Source organism: Heteronotia binoei, chromosome 2 (genome assembly GCF_032191835.1).
Source record: "Heteronotia binoei isolate CCM8104 ecotype False Entrance Well chromosome 2, APGP_CSIRO_Hbin_v1, whole genome shotgun sequence".
Lineage (NCBI taxonomy): Eukaryota > Metazoa > Chordata > Lepidosauria > Squamata > Gekkonidae > Heteronotia > Heteronotia binoei.
In genome coordinates, this window is record NC_083224.1 from 64,051,082 (window position 1) to 64,074,291 (window position 23,210).

General features: G+C 42.5%; 1 protein-coding gene across 1 annotated transcript in view; it reads right to left on the reverse strand.

Annotated features, from left to right (window-relative positions):
* Positions 1-23,210, reverse strand: part of LRIG2 (leucine rich repeats and immunoglobulin like domains 2) — a 74,320-nt gene that overhangs the window by 23,783 nt on the left and 27,327 nt on the right. Inside the window, exons 2-11 of the mRNA XM_060231213.1 lie at positions 16,270-16,341; positions 13,249-13,323; positions 11,353-11,487; positions 9,723-9,866; positions 8,846-8,989; positions 7,204-7,347; positions 6,833-6,976; positions 2,821-2,901; positions 2,136-2,207; positions 1,940-2,008 (exon numbers count right to left, since the gene is read on the reverse strand). Of these exons, the coding sequence (XP_060087196.1) occupies positions 1,940-2,008; positions 2,136-2,207; positions 2,821-2,901; positions 6,833-6,976; positions 7,204-7,347; positions 8,846-8,989; positions 9,723-9,866; positions 11,353-11,487; positions 13,249-13,323; positions 16,270-16,341 (1,080 nt within the window). The remainder of the gene's footprint in view (positions 1-1,939; positions 2,009-2,135; positions 2,208-2,820; positions 2,902-6,832; positions 6,977-7,203; positions 7,348-8,845; positions 8,990-9,722; positions 9,867-11,352; positions 11,488-13,248; positions 13,324-16,269; positions 16,342-23,210) is intronic.

Here is a 23,210-nt window from a genome sequence, read left to right on the forward strand (position 1 = left end):
TCTAACCTCGAGGTGACCGTAGCATGAATCACTGTTGCCAGGTCGTCACGTTCCAGGAAGGGGGCCAACTGCTTCGCCCGCCGAAGGTGAAAAAACGCGGACTTGGCAGTGGCTGCTATCTGGGCCTCCATTGTCAGTGAAGGCTCCAACAGCACCCCCAGGCTCTTAACCCTGCCCGACGCTGTTAGTGGCGCGCCGTCAAAAACTGGCAGGGGGATTTCCCTTCCCGGGCCGCAGCGACCAAGGCACAGGACCTCTGTCTTCGCCGGATTCAGCTTCAGCCCGCTCAGCCTAAACCACCTAGCCACTGCCTGTAACGCTCGGTCCAAATTTTCTGGGGCGCAGGCGGGCCGGCCATCCATAAGCAGATAGAGCTGGGTGTCATCAGCATATTGGTGACACCCGAGCCCGTACCTTCGGGCAATCTGGGCAAGGGGGCGCATGTAGATGTTAAATTATGATATTAAAACACTTTGTTTTACAGAATTCTAATAGGATTTTATGAAGGGAAGAAAAGCTATGGTTCTGCAGATCACTGAGCAGAAAACCTTGCCTATCTGCCAGTCATAAAATGTTTTATTTGAGAAAATACTATAGAACTATTTTCCACAAGGAAGTAATAGCTTTCATAGCACACACATAGACCTTAATTGCCCAGAAAGCATTGTGACAACTGTTATCTTGGAATACGCAAGGTTCTCTCATTCTCTTGCAAGGCTAGAATTCCTTCATTTTCTATCACATACTGTCATTTTTCTTGCAGATCTATGAATAGGTTTGTTAGATGTCCTACTAGCTATCACTATGATAATCCACAATATTCAAAAAGAAGGCCTGCTGGGCATATGATAAGACTGTTCCTGAGCCTGAGTTCAATCATCTGAAAGCATGCTGACGTAGACAAAAGACAGTTCTATCAAAAAGCATTTGGAGTGACACAGCCTCAAGAAGGGCTGATATTCTGTATTTGGGCAGAAATTGGCATGTTTGAGGACCTTCAACTGTGATAGACCATCACAACTTTTAGTTGTTCAGTCACCATGCTTGAACAAATGCCTTATTTTGGGTGAAATATGGAACTGCTAAGAACCACAGTTTTTTTCAAGGAGTAATTTTCTCCCCTGTGCCATCTTGATTCACCTAATTCCTGGTTTAAAAGTTTTAGTACATAGTTTAAGAATATTTTTCATTTTAATATGTATTTTACAGGAGACCATTAACTGAAATTTTGACTTTCAAGTTGATACTATACCATTAATTAAAACTGTAACACAGAGAAAAATGTCCAAAAGTAATTTTATTAAACCAGGAAAAACACCACTTCTGTCACTCTAGAAATAACCAATATAGCTTGAACAACCAACTGCTGCTTTAGGTGGAAGGATGGGGAACCTGCCCTAGACTACTAGAAATCACAGCCAAATTTAATATATAGTACTAATGAGAAGTGGAGATTTAACTGGATGTTGGGGGGCAAAAGCATAATTTATACCTAAAGCATTAGTTAAGGAACAAAAAATGAAACTGAGGTACAAAATGTTTATTCTGATTATTAGTATTTTTCAAATTGAACATTTGAGACAGGTGAAATGCTTCATAGCATCTTGGACTCCATTAGTGGCCAGCTACTTTGCAACTTAGCTGAAAGAGCGGGAAAGCATGTGAGGCCCTTCCTACCCACCCGCCACCTCACCCAACTGACACCATCCCTTCCATCAGCATGGAGCCACTATGCAGAAGAGAGAGGGAGAAACTGGTATCAGTTTGGTGGGGGAGGGCGGGATATAAAAATAAATTTACTTTACTTTACTTACTTTACATATTTTCATCAGTTTGCATTTAACACTAGACTGATCTTTTTATTTATTGCTACTATCAAATAGAAAAGAAGGGTAAAATATAAATAAACATAGGAACAATAATAAGAATGTATACTTACAGCTGTTTAAGAAGAGGCTGGTCAAAGGCATGTTCTTGAATAGACATTATTGCATTGTTGTTCAAATCTCTGCAAGTTAAACAAGAGTTATGCCTTCATGAGAATTCATTTTAGATGTCACCTTAGAGCATTAGGACATTTCTGTACTTTTGAAAAGAACACATCACTGAGAGAAAAGGCTGCAAGAAATACTTACAGATATTGAAGAGCTTGAAGACCAGCAAATGCTTTTTTTGTGATGGTCTTAATCTGGTTCCCTTGCAGAATTCTAAAACACAGAACAAAGTAAGCCTTAACACTGAAACAAGTCACACAAAAAATAGCAAGCAGAACAGTATCAGAAAGCATGGTGAAAAAGTGTTCAAGTAGCTTTTCTAGGGGAACAAATCATCATGCTTCCCCCTTGGGATGTCAGCTTCAAGTTGCAATCTTCCATCCCTCTCTTTACATAAAAGGGGCATGGAGAAAGAGTAGTGCATACACAGCTACCAATTACAGACCATAAAAGACAAATATGTGGGGATACAACCAAGCCCTCCTTCTTCAATCCCTTCTTACCACATCCGATTAAGGGACTTTCCCCCTATAACTTGACAGACAGAATCCTCTGCAGCAGTGTCTAAAAAAGCAGTTGAACCATTCCTGACAGCCTGACTTCATTAGGTAAAAGCAAACCTTATTTTGTACATTTAAAGAACTTCTGTAAAAGATCCATTACAGAAATTTGCAAATCTCAGCCTGAACATTTCTTGATGAAAGGGTGATGTGAAATGTTACTAAAACTGCTTTCAATTCAGACTGTGACATCAATTTTCAAAGATTTTTCTGGACTTTATTTCTCTTCTAGCAGACATGCCAATCCTATTGCTTGTAAGGCTTACAATTTATTGAGGCTGTCAAGTCCTACAAATGCTTCATTTGAGTCTTCTATGGCCCAGGAGATCTCATTATTTCGCAGATCTCTAAAACATAAAGCAAAAAATACAATGAGCAGGCCTGATAACTTTAAAAAAAAACCCCTCCAGCACCAGATAACTTCTTCCCCCTTTGCAGGATTTAACATTTTTATACAATTTTTTGAAATTCAAATTCTCACAGTTGCAAAATACACACAAGTACACAAACTCTGCTATTTTACTCAATTGGAAAGCTGAGTGCTGCTTCATGGGTTTCAGTCAGCATATGAAACCTGGCAAAAATTGTTTCCATGTGACAGTAATCCTGACAAGGGCTGTAACATTTATTTATTTATTTATTTATTTGGGATTTCTATCCCGCCCTTCCCACGAATGGCTCAGGGCGGCTTCCAACAATTAATCAAACTTAAAAGTAAACAATTTCAAATATAAAACAGTTAAATAATTTAAGCAGTTAAAACATTAAAACAGAGTAATTCAGTTTCCTATGAACAGATGGCTGGCCAGTTTCCTCAAGTTGTTATCCTAGCTAAATGTAGGCTAGGTATAGGCTAGCCGGAAGAGGGTCGTCTTACAGGCCCTGCGGAACTGCGCCAAGTCCCGCAGGGCCCTCACCTCTTCCGGCAGCTGATTCCACCATACGGGGGCCATAACGGAGAAAGCCCTTTCCCTGGTGGCTTTCAGACGGGCTTCTTTTGGCCCGGGGATAGTGAGGAGATTTTGTGTTCCTGACCTCAGTGCTCTCTGGGGAACATGTGGGGAGAGACATTTAGGCACAGTCATGATAACATGCTGGCCAAGTTACTTAAGTAGGATGCCATCATCTGAAAGCAGTTTTGGTGTGTGTTCACATGGTGCTTTTAAAATATGAAGTGACCCTAAAGTACACACAGAAAGCTAATGGAATTAAACTGGTCACAGAAAGCTGGGGACATGCTAGAGAACCTGAACCCACATAGCAGTAGCTCCTTCTTAGCTGGGGAACATTGGTCAGTCTAGTGAACAAGTGATAAAATGGGACAGCCTCCTAAACTTACTTACGGAAGTGAGTTAATGTTGTTAGCACATTGCTTAATCTTCTTGAGTTGCAAGCCTGGAATAATGCCAGCATATTAAGAGATTATGTGTAGGTTGGGTGAAGAATTGCTGGGCATGAAAGAGTAGTTTCTCAGAGTGAAGTGTGGGTGGTTCTGCTCACAAATCCTGTTATGTGCTAATGGGATTTGTTTTTGACCTCTGTGTTACACTTCAGCCTCTAGTATACAAGAGAACAAAGCTGATAAACTAAATTCAGCAAGCCCTTGTTCAGGAGGGGGAAGATACTTCATTAAAGTATAATAGATTTAGCAATGCATTTCCTTTACACGACAGGTCATGAATTTATCAGAACAACAATTCTCACTTGCTTTTTATAGCTGAGTGAACACAGAAATATAAAGCTTAGCCAGCATTTTATCAGCAAGAGTGAGCATATAAAACAATCAATAGAACATTTTAAAATGCAGGAAGTGGCACTTTGACACTATCCATAGGCAATAGATCATCCCCAAAGTAAAGAACAACACATTGCAGTATTAAACAACTCCCATTTGTTGCACTGATATTGTAAAACCAAATGAGAGTTTGGCTTAGAAAGATCTGAGGTGCTGGAGGCATGATCATACTAACTACAGAGACATCAGCAGAGCTCAATGCAATGCCCAATGGCTGGCTCATGAAAGGCTACAGATATCGTTCAGTAAGTCCTCCACTGCTTAAAGGTTATGACTTAATGTTCAAGCCCCACTAACTACAGGGAAAAGTTAAGAGACTAAGGCACCACTGCCCTGTAGTAGAGACACTCATATTAGTACATACCATTTTAAAAGATTTATTTCTATGCCGCTTCTCTGTCTGAAACTAGGCCCCCTGAGGTAGCTTATATGTTGCAGAGCCACGAAAATATAAAACATTCCATAAAATGACCACCTGCTTGGACTTCAAAAATATCACATTCCTGTATTATCTGGCACTAACAGAGCAAGGACCATTAACTCCAAAAACCTAAGGCAGAATCTTATTATGTAGACCTTTGGAGATTGCTCTTTATGCTTGATTACATAGGAACACTTAAAATCATTAATCCCTTTTACCTCAAAGTCTGGGAAACAACAAGCAATCCTAAACTAAGAAGCTACTCAACACCAGTTAAAATCCCAAAGGCCACTAATTTACTCTTCCTCTTTTGTGGTATATTATGTCTACAAGGTTAGCATTAAATGATTAATTAAAAGTTTGTGCTAAGGCTAACAACTACTTACATACGTTTCTATGAAGACAATGACTTTTAGAACATGTTCTAAATGAAACAACAGATTAAGCTTACAAATGCTAAGACAATTTAAGAAACAGTCAAGTCTGCAAAGAAAATAGAATATTGCTACCATAACAGTTTTGTTCACTCCAAATTGTACAAAAGTGACCTTCCTAGGTCTCTCTTGAGCCTAACGTATAAAATTATTATTTTGAATTATTCACATTTAACTTTTGCCCTTAAATCTTGTTCTCATTGATTACAGAAAGCAAGTAATAGCATAGAATCATAGAGTTGGAAGGGACCTCTAGGGTCATCTAGTTCAACCCCCTGCACAATGCAGGAAACTCACAAACACTTCCCCCTAAATTCACAGGATCTTCATTGCTGTCAGATGGCCATCTAGCCTCTGTTTAAAAACCTCCAAGGAAGGAGAGCCCACCACCTCCCGAGGAAGCCTGTTCCACTGAGGAACCGCTCTAATGGTCAGGAAGTTCTTCCTAATGTAGTATGCTTGCTTGTAATAACGTTATCATTTGAAGACTGTCATAATTTCTAGTAACCATCTCCTCTTTGTAGAACACATTTCTCCCCAAAAAAATGTCCAAGAATTTCAAGTTCAAAATCTTTTCTCATTTCCATACTTCCACAAGCTTCCAGCTGAAAACCTGATGAGGGGTATTAGGATTGTTGAGGCTGCAGAATGTGTTCTACTAGCCATCTCCTCTTCAAAATGTTTAACAATTTCAGAGTATATGAAAGTTGTCATTATACACTCCCCTCCCTTCCCCCACAGCTTTTGCTGCTTAGTCTTTCAAGTGACAACACAGTATCCAATACATTACACATAATGGAATAAGCTGAAACTGACTAAGCCAGGGGTCCCCAGTGGGGTGCCTGTGGTCGTCATGGGGCACTTTTTCCAGCACACAAGTATTTTTGGAAAGTAGGTAGGGCTATGTGGGGCTCTTGCCCACCAGAGTTTCTGATTGGCCACCGGATTTCATTTTCTCTCACTCATTTTTCCCAATCTATTTTTTAAAATTACCCCTTTCCCCTCATACTTTGGACTTCCTGAGCATCCTGCTCCATCTCCTGTGGCAGCCACTTCTTACAGATACAAAACGTAAAAAGCCACGTCCCGTCTTGAGAACTATCTATTACAGGTCTCATGAGAATAGACGATTTTCAGGCCAAGTACTGGTGGTAAAGTTACAGAAAGGTGAACATAGATATGCAAGTAACTGTGTTCCTGCTCAATGACAGTGCAGGCATTGACAAATTAACAACACAAACCTATGTATCACATAGCAATTTAAACTGCAATTGCTCTGCTACCAAGAAAGAAAAAGCTGAATTTTTGTAATAGCTGTACACTGCTTTTTTAAGTGTTGGGAAACTCAAAAGATGACCTTCTCAGAAAAAGTGTTGCTCATGTAACAAGAAAAAAAGCAACTGCACATTTGAGCTCTACAGAACTGGGCACTTGGAAAATAATAGTAATTCCTCAGCAAAACAGCCTGGTTACTTCTCACACAGATTATCTAATCCATTTTAAATAAGTGGTAATGACAAGATAGAGGCCCTTCTAACACCACAAGAATATGGCTGCTCCCTATTGAGAGAATGAATTATTATACTAAGTGAAATTTTTCATTTTTCCCGTTAAATATGTGAACTTACAAAGTTTGCAGATTTGAGAGTCCCTTAAAAACACCATCTGCGATGTGACTGACTCTGTTGTCACTCAAATTTAACCTCTCCAATAAATTTACTCCAATGAAAGCAGATTCATCCAGGCGGGTCAGTTGGTTATAAGAGAGATCTCTGAAATGAAACATATAATAAAAGGGAAAAAATTCAATGGGATCAGAATGTGGAAATGTAAATATTAGTTTCACCTAGACAAAGAAAACAATTTTTTTTTTAAGATATTAACTGTAATATTCCCTAACTAAGTTTCAGAAAAAACATTCTTGCTACTAATTTTATTTTATTATGAAAACCCCCCAGTCATGTTGGGGGGGGGGAGGGGAGAGAAGTCTAATACTTACAATTCAGAAAGCCTTTGGCAGAACTCCCATGCATCTGGACTTATCTTGTTAATGGCATTCTGGCTGACATAGAGCTGTTGTAATGTTCTCAAACCATACAGCCAACCCTTGTTTACTTCAGTCAGGTTATTGTGCTCCAGATCTCTGGAGAAACAAAAGGAAATGTTTTATATGGCACTTCAAATGAACACTGCATTTTATAGCACCTTCTTGATGAGGAACACAAAGCAATTTTACAAATATTAAGAACTTTAACTCAAAAGCCACACGTTACAGCTGACAGAAAAATAAAATGGGTAACTTGAAGAGCAACAGTCTTGGGGAAACTGACCTAATGAGGCATAAGCAAAAGTTATTCAGCAATTCTGTTCAGCTCTGTCATTCTAGACTTTAGAGAAACCAAACTTCCATTCTATGAAGTGTTGAACATAATTATAGTCTCAAGCAAAACAAAAAGTGAAAATGGTCCAATATAATTAAGTCCTAGACCAGGGGTCCTCAAACTTTTTAAATAGGGGGCCAGTTCACTGTCCCTCAGACTGTTGGAGGGCCGGACTGCCGTTACTGTACAAGGCCGCAGGCCGTCAGTTCTCCGTCTTCTGCATCTCTCTCCCTTCCACACACCACACACCCCGGCCTGGGAACTCACCTCACCTCGGTATCACCTCACACTCTGTCTCCGCCACCTCAGCCCAGTGCCGGAAGTGTGCGTTGCTAACGCGAGTTTAGGTCGAACGTCACTTCCGGTCTGATTTTGCCATAACCCGGCGGGCCACATAAACGTCCTCAGCGGGCCACATCTGGCCCGCGGGCCGTAGTTTGAGGACCCCTGTCCTAGACACTTACAATCAAATCCCATTTTAGCCATTGTTAAAGCTCTTCATATCTTTCTGTCTTCTGTAAATTGGAAATACCAGCAACCAACTTCGTAACACAGTTTGGAACATCAATAAGGAAATGACAATAAGGCACCAGCATTGTTATCTATTCTATTCTTTATGTATGTATTATCCAGCTCTTACTGGATTGTCTTCTACTTATGCAATTCCATTTTCTGCATTGTTTACAATACATCATGACTGAGACTGCACTGTTTCTGGTTTTAGTAATCCTAGTCCTGCTGCACTGTTCAGTGGATGTCTATTTGACGTCATTATTTTATACTGTGTAATCCACGTTAACTCTCAGCAAGGCAGACAGAATATAAAGAAAATAAATGAACAAAAATAAATGTTCTGCAGAAAATAATTAAGAGGAGAGTTTACTGCTAACTGAAAACTTAGATCTCCCAAGCTCCTTTTGTAAGATGCAAGAACTAGATACTGACATATTTGTCATAGCAATACATTGCAACAATAATACCTTTAGGAATTAAAGAAAGAAATGCTAGTACCAACTGCTAAAATAGTGATATATTCTAAGACAGGATCCAGCACAAGGGGGTCAACAGAGGACTGTAATTGTGTTCCTTTTTGTTTCCATTGTAGCTAGCTTCCTAGATAATGTGAAGACAAAAGCTCCAATGAAGCTATGAGGATTGAGGAACCATAACTATAATTATCATACAACTCAATTTCATCCATCTCTGAAGCACAGTATCACCTGGGATCTCTAATGAAGAAATCAAAACAATGATACTTACAGTTCTTCCATATTATCCAATCCAAATAAAGCACCATCCATCAACCTGCTAATCCCATTGCGCTGCATTTTTAATGACTTTAAGGAGTCCAAGCCTTGGAACGTAAGACTCTCGATTACTTTAATACGGTTTCTTTTGAGTTCCCTAAAACAAACAAACAAACAAACAAAAACCCCCAGCAACATTTTAACACCAGCTGGCTTAACCAAGAGATTGATATTTCCTGCATGCTTCTTCTTCTAAGGGACAAATATGATTACAATTCTAACCTCATCTGGGAATCATAATTAGCTATTTAACAAAGGCAATTCAACAACTGATCAAATACATGAGTGACATCAAAACCCTCTACCCTGCTGAAAGATGACCATGTAATACCATATATTTGAGCTCAAACAATTCTACACCTACTGTGATCAGCTCTAACTGCTTTCTCTTTGTAACAATATTGTGAAGTGCAGCTAGTACTGAAGCCAAGGAAGTCTTACCGTATTTTATATATTCTTCCTATGTTTTTTGCACCATTGTCTTTGGTATAATGCTTAAACTACAAAAAGCCATACTTGTGAAAATAATCACTGTGGAGTTTTTCATTTGAATCCTTTTGTACCTTGGTTTTAAAGATTATTCAACTCAAACAATTTATCTTCAGCCTGTTCATGTTACTTTTCTGAAGGGAATGCTCAGAATGCCTCGACCTGAAGAGCAGCTCTAGGTATGCAAAACACTTCTCTCATTGTGTTTGCGTATTACTAGTTGGCCCAATGAAAGCTCCATTTCTTGGACTGTTGATACAAATATTAAAGCAACCCTCATGCTGTCTGCAATCAATGTGTTCAGCATCAAGGTTCTGAATTCATGGGGTATTGTCACTTACAAGAGTTGCACATGAGGCAGCCTGAAAGTCTTTGATGGAATCACGCTGATTCGATTTCTGTTCAGTTTTATGATGATGAGTGAGCTGGATATATTATCAAAGCAGCCAGCTTCCAAAGTTGTTATTCTATTGTTGCTCAGGTTCCTGGAACAGAAGGGGGTTTTTTTAATAAAAAAAAATCTTCCAGTGTTAAATTTGTATTTGACAAATTGCAGAAGAACTGATCCTTGGCAGCTGTGGTAAGGCCTGATCAGACAATGAAAAAGAAATTCAAGCCACAGTTTATCATTGGAACTCTCTGTCTAGGGCAGTGATGCTCTGTATTCTTGGTTCTGGAGGGGGGGCAATAGTGGGAGGGCTTCTAGTGCCCTGGCTCCACTGGTGGACCTCCTGATGGCACTTGGGTTTTTTTGGCCACTGTGTTACACAGAGTGTTAGACTGGATAGGCCAATGGCCTGATCCAACATGGCTTCTCTTATGTTCTTATGAGTGTCCACAGCCTTCTAGACAACCCTTAAGTAAGGATGCTGAATCTTTGCCTACTGACAAAAGTGAATTGTTAGCAGTTACAATGATATTCTAAAAAGTATGAATGATAGCATAAGATGAGCTAAATCAAATCAATTCCTGGAGGGGGGAGAAAATTTCATGTTAGTACCACAGTACTGAGTAAGCAGTGACAATGCCTGGTTACAAGATCCTGGCTCACTAAAACTTTAGAATATGGCACCATGAGTTCCATAATACCCACTGACATTTTCTAAAATGTTTTTAGAAAGGGGTGGGGCCATTACCCAGTCAGGCTTCTGACTAGCCACTGCAGATCTGATAGACTGTGCAGATTGTTAATAAGTGCAATGACAGCACAAAGAACCTGTGTGACTGAAGGTAAGCAGTATGTATACAAGAAAATATTTTTAAACACTATGCTCATTTTAAAAGACATCCTGTTAAACAGAGTTCCCTCATTTACTGACATTCTGTCATTGGCTCTGCCCAGTCAGAGCAGTCATATTGTGATTGGCTCTTTCTCCTGCAACAGCCATTTTGTGGTTGCACTCACCAGCCTGTCAAAGGTGCCCATATGCTCAAAAAAGATTGGGGACACCCAACAGGAACGCAGTTCCGGTTGGCTTGGTGTCGGGGGTGTGTGTGTGTAGCCTAATATGCAAATGAATTTCTGCTGGGCTTTTTCTATAAAAAACTATGTGAAACAATGGTGACATTGAGGGGTGTGGCATAATATGCAAATGAGTTCCTGCTGGGCTTTTTCTACCAAAAAAAGCCCTGGGGACACCTACATTAGAATCAGAACAAATTTATAACTATTTAACTAATTGATGAGTTCGATCTCTGGCGACAGCTGAGTTTTCAGGTAGCCAACTCAAAGTTGACTCAGACTTCCATCCTTCTGTGATTGGTAAAATGAGTACCCAGCTTGCTGAGGGGGGGAAGTGTAGATGACTGGGGAAGGAAATGGCAAACCACCCTGTAAAAAGTCTGCTGTGAAAATGTTGTGAAAGCAACGTCACCCCAGAGTCGGAAATGAATGGTGCTTGCACAGGGGACCTTTCCTACATGCATTGTTAAGAATGGACTGCAGATGGAATGTTGAACTCTCCTACTTACAGATACTTGAGCTGCATTCGTGGGAATGAAGAGGCTTTGATTTCCGATATTAAGTTAGAGCTGAGGTCAAGGTTATCCAAGGAAACATAAAGCTGAAGCTGTTCAGGGATTATCTCTGGAACTCTGTTATGTACTCTAAAAACAGAAGAGAGAGAACCATAAATTCCATCACTAATCATTGGTGAAAATAAGCTGCATAATGAACTAACACTAAATGTTCTTGTGCTGCTATACAAAATAAATGTTACAGTTAATAATTTTTCATCCCATTCATCATGGAGCTCAAGACAGTTTACAGGGAATACTTTGGAGGTCTCCCCTTCTCAGGCACTGAACAGACCTAGATTCTTAGCTTCAGAAAGGTTGTTGCATCATCTGTCCTCTAAAACAGGGGTCCCCAACCCCTGTGCCGGGGACCGGTAGTGGGCTGCTGCCTGTTTTCCATGGGCCGCCCAGCCTCGCCGCCCCCCCGTGGGCCTCCTCCTCCTCGTTTCCTCCTCCCTCCTTTGCCCCCCCCGCACAGCCTCCCCCCCTCCTCCCCCTCCCACTGATCAGCTGATCGATCGGGAAAGCTGCTGCAGCAGCTTCAAGCAATGCTGCCCTTGCCTCCTCCTCAAGTGGGAAGGAGGCAAGGGCAGCGTCACTTGCTGCTGCTGCCGGCCGTCAGCTGCCCTTCCCGTCCCTTTGCCTCCCGTCCCCCTGCACCTGGGCTCTGCAGCCGTGGTGTGCCTGCCTCCTCCTCTGTCACCTCTTTCGCTTCCCTTCCTGTTGCCTCCCCCCGCCCCGTCCTGCTGGCCAAGGCGTGTCTGCTTCCTCCTCTGAGCCTGCCACCGCCACCCGCCCCTTCCTTCCCTTTCCTTCCTGTCCCGTCGCCTCTTCCCTCCCTGACCTGGCGTCGGCAGTGCGCTGTTATTGTGGGCAGGGGAAGGTGACAGGACAGGAAGGGAAGGAGAAAGCCACGGGGCGGGGGTAGGGTTTTAAGCGCTTTGGGGGGGGGGTGCCTGCCATGGGCGCAATGTGCACTTGGCTGCCACTGGCTGTAGCGGTTTTTCCCCCGCAGCTGTTTGGCGGGGGGGGCGGCCTGGGAGGACTTCACCACCCCTTCTCCAGCCTTAAAATGGAGAAAACGGGGGGGGGGGGAGAGGTGACGAGGCTGCACAGGGGAGGCGAGGGAAGAAAACGGGGGGGGGGGGGGGGAGGAGGATAGATCCAGGTGGGCAGCCGTGTTGGTCTGAAGTAGGAGTCAAGCTGCACCTTTAAGAGGTGGCGAGGCTGCACAGGGGGGAAGGAGAGAGGAGGAAAATGGGGGGAGGAGGAAGCGGTGAGGCTGCACAGGGGCCAGGGAGGAGGAAAATGGGGGAGGAAAACAGGAGGGAGGAGGCGCCACAGGGGGGAAGGCCGAATTGGGTCCCCTCACCCTCCTTGCTCTGGGCCACAGTCGGCGGGCTAGCCTTGGAGTCAGTCCCTGGGGCCAAAAAGGTTGGGGACCATTGCTCTAAAATAACGTTTTAATTTCATGTTGACAGAAATTGCTCTAAAAACTAAACTGAAAACAGAACCCCATTCTATAGTTGAGACTACTGCAAATTGTCCAGGATTAGAATTATTTAATGTAGAAAATGTGGCTTCAGAACAGGCTTTCCCAAAGTGTGGACTGTTGCCTTGAAAGCATGACAGATATCAGTCATCAGAAGTTGATTAAAGCAGCTCTGAATAGAAAACATTACTAACCAATCTTGTGCTGCCCAAAGGTATTTAATAATTCATGTGAAAACTTACACGTAGTTTTCAAATATTCATTCATACCTCTGCTCCCTTTAACAACTTTCTCAGTAGGAGACTTTCCCTAAGTTATATAAGCTCAATGGCATTAAAAAATGCAAAATATTTACATACAGTGAGAGAAGTGTGATGTTGGAAGTCAATTCACCAAAGAAAGGAATGTCAGTTAGCTCGTTGTAATTCATCTTCCTGAAAAAAGAGATTTCTTTACTAGCACTATGAAAACAGAAAAGGTCAATGAGACATACAAAACATTTCACTTGCATTTAATGAATATTTCAGCTTAGTAAATGACACCTGCAAGAAGCAAAGCTGACATATTCCTCAAAAGCTAACTCTAACGGAAGTACGAACAGTCACAGAATTCTAAAGAAACAGATAACAGAAATGAGCAATACCAGTTGTTTTGGTGAAACTCAGCTAGCAAGAAATGACTGAGACAAAGAAGATGATGATATTGGATTTATATACCACCCTCCACTCCGAGTCTCATAGCGACTCACAATCTCCTTTATCTTCCTCTCCCACAACAGACACCCTGTGAGGTGGGTGGGGCTAAGAGGACTCTCACAGCAGCTGCCCTTTCAAGGACAACCTATGCCAAAGCTATGGCTGACCCAAGGCCATTCCAGCAGGTGCAAGTGAAGAAGTGGGGAATCAAATCCAGTTCTTCGAGATAAGAGTCCACACATTTAACCACTACACCAAACTGAACACTAAAGATATGATGCTCGTGGAAAAAAAGCCATGAGGATGAAGCTAAAAGATTAAAATCCGAATGTATTGCCTTTCATAATGTTTTATTGCAGACAGTGTGCGTCTGCAATAAAAAAGGCCAACGCCATGCTGGGAATTATTAGGAAGGGAATTGAAAACAAATCAGCCAGTATCATAATGCCCCTGTATAAATCGATGGTGCGGTCTCATTTGGAGTACTGTGTGCAGTTCTGGTCGCCGCACCTCAAAAAGGATATTATAGCATTGGAAAAAGTCCAGAGAAGGGCAACTAGAATGATTAAAGGGCTGGAGCACTTTCCCTATGAAGAAAGGTTGAAACGCTTGGGACTCTTTAGCTTGGAGAAACGTCGACTGCGGGGTGACAAGATAGAGGTTTACAAGATAATGCATGGGATGGAGAAAGTAGAGAAAGAAGTACTTTTCTCCCTTTCTCACAATACAAGAACTCGTGGGCATTCGATGAAATTGCTGAGCAGAAAGGTTAAAACGGATAAAAGGAAGTACTTCTTCACCCAAAGGGTGATTAACATGTGGAATTCACTGCCACAGGAGGTGGTGGCGGCCACAAGTATAGCCACCTTCAAGAGGGGTTTAGATAAAAATATGGAGCACAGGTCCATCAGTGGCTATTAGCCACAGTGTATGTGTGTATATAAAATTTTTTGCCACTGTGTGACACAGAGTGTTGGACTTGATGGGCCGTTGGCCTGATCCAACATGGCTTCTCTTATGTTCTTATTATAATGATAACTCCAGATGGGTAGCTGCAGTAGCAAAATAAAACAGGAGTTGTGTGGAACCTTAAAGACTAACAATGTTTATTCCAGCATCTGATGAAGAGAGGAGGCTTATGCGGAAATAACTTAGGATAGTCTTCAGGGTCCCACTGAACTCCTGTTTTACTTTTCACTACGATGACAACTGGTGAGGAATACTGGTAAGCAAAGGATCTCCCATACTGGAATTCTCCTGTTCTCTGGAAAGACAGGCACATAAAGACGTTTGGGAATCTTCATCTACAGACTTTTACTGCTAATGTTTAAAGTCTAAATTAACCAAGAATCATTTCCAAAACCATCTGAACACTACTACTGCTCCATCCCTGTAACTGGAAATTAAGCAACTAAAGTGCAAAGTCTCAACTACAGCTGGTAGGGAATCACAGAACTGAGTCATAACTGTTTACACACAAACACAATGTGACACTTTAACTCAGGGGCCAGCAACCGTTTATAATTAAAGAGCCAAACTACAGCAAAACTCAGAGCAAGACATCAACAAAGAACCAGTACAGAAAGCCTAACCAATAGTCTGATTGCTTTTAAAATGTATTTTAAGCCTGTTTTCAATTGTTTTAATTATCCATGTTTGGGTGTGCATGTGATTTTAATGGTTCTAAAATGTGGCTTTCTGTCAGGCCAGAAAGGTGAGACACTTATTTTGTAAAAAAAATAAGTTAAATAAAAATAAATTTGGCTTAGTGAAACTATAAAACATAGTAACTGATCTGTTAATAGTCCATTAAGGTTATGCAGCCTAAACCCCAGCTTTGCTTTATTAGGAAGTGGTACACCTGAGGTCTCCATAAGTTAAGATAAGAACACTCTGCAATTCTTTAGCCCACTTGTATATGTCTGCCCTTGGAAATGATAGAGGTGATCAGTGGCCAAAAATCTCTTTTCTTAGCGCTTCTCTAAGAAGCAGTGCTACTCAGTGGCTTGAGAATGTTGCCTCCTGCTGCTATGTTGCCTGGTGGGGAGGGGGACCATCAAACAGATGCCACCAGAGAATGAGAAAAGCTGTGAAACTCCCTGAGGTGTAGGTCTCATGCTAGGGAAGGAAGTAAATGCAACTCTTTTGGTTGATGATAATTCTGAATGTGGCCCTCTGCTATTCATGGAGCAAGTACCACTGCCTTAAGAGATTTCTTTTTTTTAAAAAAAAGAAGAGACATATATGTCCACACTAAGCTACATTTGGCTCAAAGGCCACATGCTGCAGACCCCTGCTTTAACTGATTATGTTGTTCACAATGTTCACCCTGATATAAACCATACATAATGATTACAAGACTACAGCCCAAGATTTTGCTGGTTATTTCCTGTCAATATGTGAACTACAGTCCCTCATCACTGCAGTACTGGACCACATGCATTGTTTCCCTAGTCAATCCATTTACTTGGTTTCCTTTCTATCTCAGAAGCCTTCCTCTGTACCATCATATCCTCTGCCAACTTACAGTCTTCTTTCCTAGGCTTCTGCTTTTTTGACTTAATTTCCAGGTATATCTAATCCTTTTGTAACATTAGGGCAGCTCAGCTAATCACTATCTGATGTTACATTACAGTCACCACAAAATCCCTTGCCACATAAGACAGAGAACTCAGAATAACTTACACTTCTTGTAGTCCTTGAGATGATGAACCAATGCTCCAGTTAGAGGATAACAAATGGTTATGACTCAAGTCTCTGCAGCATAAACAGAAAATGACAAGTTATTTTGAAGGTCTAAATAATTCAAAATGCTTAAAATTTGACTAATAAGTCCCAACTGAAAGCAGTTATTTGTAAGCTGGCAACATGTAACATTGCAGAGAGCATGTTGTGGTTCCAACTGACTTTTGAATCAGATACAATTTTGAATCGGTACAGTATTGTTCCACATCACTTCATCCTTGTTCTGTACTTACTGCATATTTACTATAAGCAAGCATTGAAAAGTTGGGGGAAATGCACACAAAAGCTCAGCTGACAGAAGGCAGTTCCATTACCAGAGCAAAACTCTCAGAGCCTCTCCCCTTCTGTGATACCTCAAACTACCCCTAATGCTGCTTCTCAAGAACAGCAAGAGGTAGGAGCTGGGGGAATCAGTAAAAATCACCCTCGCTCCTGGGCAACAGATATTCTCAGCTGGATTCAATCCTTCATTTGTCTTCAACAGATGGGGTAGAGTTCAAACATGGGGATTAAATCTAGCAAGTGACAAGAGACCTGAAGAACTAAGATGTGCAGTCCTTGATTGCTCAAACTGAAGATGAAGCCATCATGGATAACTGAAGTTATGGAGCTGGCTTTTCTCTCATGCATAACATTTCTGTTGGGTTTTTTTTGTCCCACCCACATTTCAAACACTGGTCTGTCATCACTGTTAAAGCACTCCCCCCTCGAGGAAATATAGTTTGTTCTTTAAAAAAAAGAACCAAAAATATCAATATATCAATGTAGTGTTGTAATGATAGTTTACGCAGGTTCTTTGAGTTCCCAGCTTTTTTTTTTTTGCTTCTCTCATGAAGAAATGCCTTTAGTTGCTTCTCTCATGAAGAAATGCCTTTTCCCTTAAATCTCAGTGATGGAACAAGCTAGGGACTTACTTTTTAAAAAATGAAAGCTGGGAATTCAGAGGATTTGCTATAATTACAACACTACATCAATATATGGATATTTTAGGAACTTTAAAAAAAAACAAGGGGGTGCTATGATCTCACTAATTATGACAGCACCCTCCCTTGGAAATCCTCATTATTGAAGGCATGTGCGGAAAAAAGAAACTTGACCCCGCAACTGTGAGAATACACAGGGAGGGCAGGCATGTGGAAGAATTATGCCCAAACAGATTCCAATGCTTGTGGATCAACTGTCAAGGAAACTATGAGTAAGCTGAGAATTGAGATTGCCGGGGAAAACATCAACAACCTCAGATATGCAGACGACACCACTCTAATGGCAGAAAGTGAAGAGGACCTAAAGAACCTCTTGTTGAGGGTGAAAGAGGAGAGCACAAAAGTAGGCTTAAAACTAAACATCAAAAAAACTAAGATCATGGCATCCAGATCCATCACTCCTTGGCAAATAAAAGGAGAAGACGTGGAAGTAGTGACAGACTTCATATTCCTGGGATCCAAGATCACTGCAGATGGTGACTGTAGCCAAAACACTTACTCCTTGGGAGGACAGCTATGGCAAACCTAGGCAGTATAATAAAAAGTAGAGACATCACCCTGCCAACAAAAGTCCGTATAGTCAAAGCGATGGTATTCCTAGTAATGTATGGCTGTGAGACTTGGACCATAACGTGGTTGCCAACGTGGGGATTCAGGGGTCCGCCTTACAGTGGTTGACCTCCTTTCTCCAAGATCGGGGACAAAGGGTGGTGATAGGGGAGGAGTCATCCCAGAGGCACTCACTCACATGTGGTATATCTCAGGGTGCGGTTCTGTCCCCGATGTTATTTAACATCTATATGCACCCCCTTGCCCAGATTGTCAGGAGGTATGGACTGGGTTGTCATCAATACGCAGACGACACCCAGCTCTATCTACTGATGGGTGGCCAGTCCAACTGTACCTTGGAAAATCTGGACCTGGCTCTTCAAGCCGTAGCATCCTGGCTCAGGCTGAGTCAGCTGAAATTGAATCCGACGAAGACAGAGGTTCTCTATCTAAGCCAGGGTGGTCCAAGGGGAGGGGTCCAGCTGCCGGCTCTAGACGGGGTGCCATTGATACCGGCCCCTAAGGTCAAGAGCTTGGGCGTGCTCCTTGAGTCCTCCCTTAAGATGGAGGCCCAGGTAGCAGGCACTATTAGATCCACCTTTTTTCATCTTCGGCGGGTGTGGCAGCTGGCTCCTTTTCTGGAGCACAATGACTTAGCAATGGTGATCCATGCTACGGTCACCTCAAGAATAGATCACTGTAATGCTCTCTACATGGGGCTACCCTTGACACTGACTTGGAAACTACAGTTAGTGCAGAATACTGCGGCATAGCTGTTAATGAGGCTTCCTTGATGGGAGCACGTTCAGCCAGTGCTGAAAGAGCTGCACTGGCTACCTATTGTGTTCCGAATCTGTTTCAGGGTGTTGGTATTGACCTTTAAAGCCCTTTATGGTCAGGGACCTGTTTACCTGTGGGACCGCCTTTCCCCATATATCCCCCAGAGAGCACTGCATTCAGGGACAAAAAATCTGCTGTCCACCCCTGGACCAAAGGAGGCCAGGTTGCGTTTGACACGAGCCAGGGCATTCTCGGTGGCAGCACCAGAGTTATGGAATGCTCTCCCGGAGGCCATAAGGGCCCTGCGGGACCTTCCTAAACTCCGCAGGGCCTGTAAGACCAAATTGTTTCGACAGGCCTTCGATGCTTAAACTGAGAGAGAGCTGCCACCTGACATCAGCTAGAGTTCCCGGTGACCAACTGTCTGAAAAGCAGAACCGCCAACATAGTAATGGTACAGCACCGTGGAATAGTTTTTAAATTTTAATTGTATTAATGTTTTATATATTTTATTGACTTATTGTTTTAAATCGTGTAAATGGCTGTTGTAAGCCGCCCTGAGTCCGCTTGCGGAGAGGGCGCGATAAAGTCTAATGTAAATAAATAAATAAAAATAACGAAGGCTGAGCTCAGAAGAATAGATGCTTTTGAACTGTGGTACAGGAGAAGACTCTTGAGAGTCTCTTGGACTGCAAGAAGGTCAAATCAGTCAGTCCTAAGGGAAATCAACCCAGACTGTTCCCTGGAAGGTCAGATGCTGAAGCTGAAGCTCAAATACTTTGGCCACCAAATGAGAAGGGAGCACTCACTGGAGAAGATCCTGATGCTGGGAAAGACAGAAGGCAAAAGAAGGGGACGGCAAAAGATGAGATGGCTGCACAGTGTTACTGATGTAACAAAAACAAATTTGAGCAGACTTCGGAGGATGGTGGAAGACAGGAGGGTCTGCCGTGACTTTGTCCATGGAGTCGCAAAGAGTCGGACTCGACTGTGCGACTGAGCAACAACAAAATCCTTCTAACACAGTGTCTTCCAAGCCCATTCCAGCCAGGTGGTTCAGAAGGGTACCATGGTCAATGGAGAATCAACTCTGCCACCAAATGAGAAGGGAGCACTCACTGGAGAAGACCCTAATGCTGGAAAAAACAGAAGGCAAAAGGGGACGATAAAAGATGAGATGGTTGGACAACATTAGTGATGTAACTAACATGAATTTGAGCGGGCTTCAGAGGATGGTGGAAGACAGGAGGGCGTTGCATGACTTGGTCCATGGTGTCACAAAGAGTCGGACTTGGATGCGACTGAACAACAACAAAGCTGAGAATGCGGAAAAAGACCAGAGACTGAGAAACACCTGGAAGCTTCCTAAATGCCAGCTTTTACATTCTGAAGAAATCTAAATTAAACTTCAGCTATTTGAAAATGTACAGAAAACACTCTTCTTCTTGCTATATATGTTTTATAAAGTATAAGAAAACGTGTCTTTATTCCATGAGCTCTTGATATAAATACTTAAACTAAGGGGAGGAGGGAGCTAGTCATTAACACAGTAAGAAAACATGTTCCAATCTATTCACATGATAAAGGAGGGTGTGCAGGAGGGATTTGAAATGAAAGGAGACACAGTAGTTCTAAGCTTAACAGAAAGCAAGACAGAAAGGATTACAGATGTGAAGGTAAGTGAAAATCAGGGCAAAACTTTTCCTCCATTTCCTCAAGGGTTTTCTCAGGTTTTATGATATTAAAAAATGGAAACACTAGGGCAGAAATGAAAAATTCCTATGAAAAAAATTATCTTTTGGAATGAGTGAAATGCTTCTTAAAACAAGGATTTTCACACACAAACCAGATAGCAGTAAGAAGACTGTCGGGTCTTCGGTACCCCTCCCGGTCTCCCGGCGTCGCCATTGCCCCTCCCGGGCACTCTGGGGCGTTCCCCGGAGGTCTCAGAAACAGGGGGGTGGGCACTGGGTTATTTCACCGCAGGCCCCCCTTCCCCTCCTGGCTGTGCTGCGGCTCCTGTCCCTCTCTCTCGCGAGGAAGCCTCTTTGAGCATCAGCCAGCTTCCTCAGAGACCTCCTCCCTCCCTCCTTTTATGCTTCCCGACCCAACCTTCCCACTTCCTGGGTCCTGCCCCTCTCTGGCTCCTCCCCCCTTCGAAGCCCCAGACGCCTGGGAGAGGCGAGCCAGGGCTGGGCTGACTGGGCGTGCCTCGGGCATCCTAGCCCTCGGCTGCGTGCTGCGATGGGGCGTCTCGCGCTGCGACGAGACGAACGGCTCTCCTCCTCCTGGCCCGGTGCTGGGCTCAGCTTCTCCCTCTTGCTCCCCGGCGTCTTGCCCTGGCCAGACTTCGTGGACTCGGAGTCGGGCTCGTCGTCTGGGAGGCGCCGCTTGGGTGGCTGCTGGTGCCCCGTCAGTCGAGGTGAGGGCCGCCACGGGGGCTTGGAGAGGTGGGGAAGGCTCTTGGGGCGACGACGAGGGCTTGGAATGGCTGGCAGGCGCCGGGGGGGTCTCCTCCGCGCAGTCCCCACCCGGGCTGGGCGGGACAAAGACATTTTTCAATTTTTAAAATAGAAAAATTGGGAAATTTTGGGAAAGGCTGAAAAAAATCTTTATGAAATATTTTCTTTTGGACTGAGAAAATTCATTCATTCAGAATGTACAGCATGAAAAGATCTGAGGTCCTTTCTCATCTTTTCCAAGAGGAAAAAAAATAGGAAATCTGTGTGATAACTAAAAAATCTCTTCTACTCTAGACATATATGCTATTTTAAAGATTTATGTAAATAATTTTAGCAACAATGAATATGGTTTAATGTTTAATGATAATGCACAGTGTTTTCAATTTTATTGTTAATAGTAAATCCAAACATTTACTATTTCAGTCCATCAGTCTCTGAGACTCAAGGGAGATTACACAGGATAAGTCAATACAATCAATACAACCAAAAGAAAATGCTTTATTTTGTTTTACTTTGATTTATCCAGGGGCATACTTAAAGCAGAATCTCTACTGGGATGGATTGCTTGCCATCTGATTATAAGTTTTAATTGTATTATATTGGTTTTAATCCTTGGTTCATATTTAATTTATTAATTTATATTTATTGCTTTAATATTGTTTGATTATTAATGTTACCTACCCTGAGTCCTGCTATGCAGGGAAGGGTGGGATATAAGTCAAATATAATTTATTTATTTTAGTAAATTTCTATTCCGCCCATTCCCTGTAAGGCTCAGGGCAGAGTACAACATATAATAAAACAAAAAAATACAATAAAAACATTTTTTAAGAAATAAAAAAAATGTAAGAAATTTTTTTAAAGAAATAAACATAAGAAATAAATAAAATATGAAACAATAATTGAAAGCAAAATTACATAGCAGGAATCTCCTTACTAGAATAGATAGTACAAATTATACACCGTGATATATAGTCTACAGTTCCTAAACCTTTAAACCCAAGCTTCTATCTGAACCATGTTGTTATAATACCGTCCTGTTTCTTGTGCAGGAAATGCAGAAAACCAAAAGAATGGGAGCCTTCCTGATTGTAGGGCATTCCATAAGATATGAGCCACAACAAAGAATGCACATGTACAAGCAGCTGTTGATCTTGCAGGGTGGCCCTGCTCAGATATATGAAGCTGTCATGGAGGAGCACAGGCGGAGAGATGGCTCTGCAGGTATGAAAAACCAAAGCCATGAAGGCCTTTGTATATGACAGCCAGCAAGATCACTCCCTGAAGAGCACAGAACCTGGTTGGGGCAGGTTCTCCTGCAGTTTGGTTCAAACTGTGTGCCTCAGGGAGAATACTCCCCAAGGCATGCAGATCTTGGCTGGGACAGCTTCACCTGAGCCCAGTTTAAACCAGGCAGATCCCACTGGATGCAGATCCTGGCTGGGCATGGCTTCTCCTGCAGCTTACGTTTTAAACCATGCTGCAAGAATAGCCAACTCCTGGATCTGCATGCCACAGGGAGATCACTCTCTGAGTCATACAGATCCTGTCTGAGACAGCTTCTCCTGCAGTTTAAATCACACTGCAGAACAAACTAGTTCCAGGATCTGCATGCCTCAAGGAGATCACTCCCTGAGGCACACGGATCCTCGCTCAGGCAGCTTCTCCCCTAGCCTGGTTTAAGTCACACTGCAGAATGAGCCAGACCCAGATCACTCCCCAAGGCATGCAAATCCTGGATGGGACAGCTTCTCCTGCAGACCCAAGCTGTGCTAGCGGGAACAGTTTGTTCCCACCAGCACAGCCAACTCTTCTATCTAAACTTTAAAGGGATTGCAGTAGAAGCCTGACAAACAGCTTAAAGATAGGTGGAACGATCTGCTCTTGCCTCTCCTGTTTTCCAATCTACCAGTAATCCCCAAATATAACTGGTATTTTTGGAGGAATATTCTCCCAGTTTTCCCCAGAATACCCAGATACATTTGGGATGCCAAAATATACATAAAAATACCCATAAGGGTATTTTTCTGGTGTATTTTCAGTTCAGGTAGATCCAAACGAATACCCCTAATTATGATTCTTTCAGAGAGTTTCTATCCAAATAGAA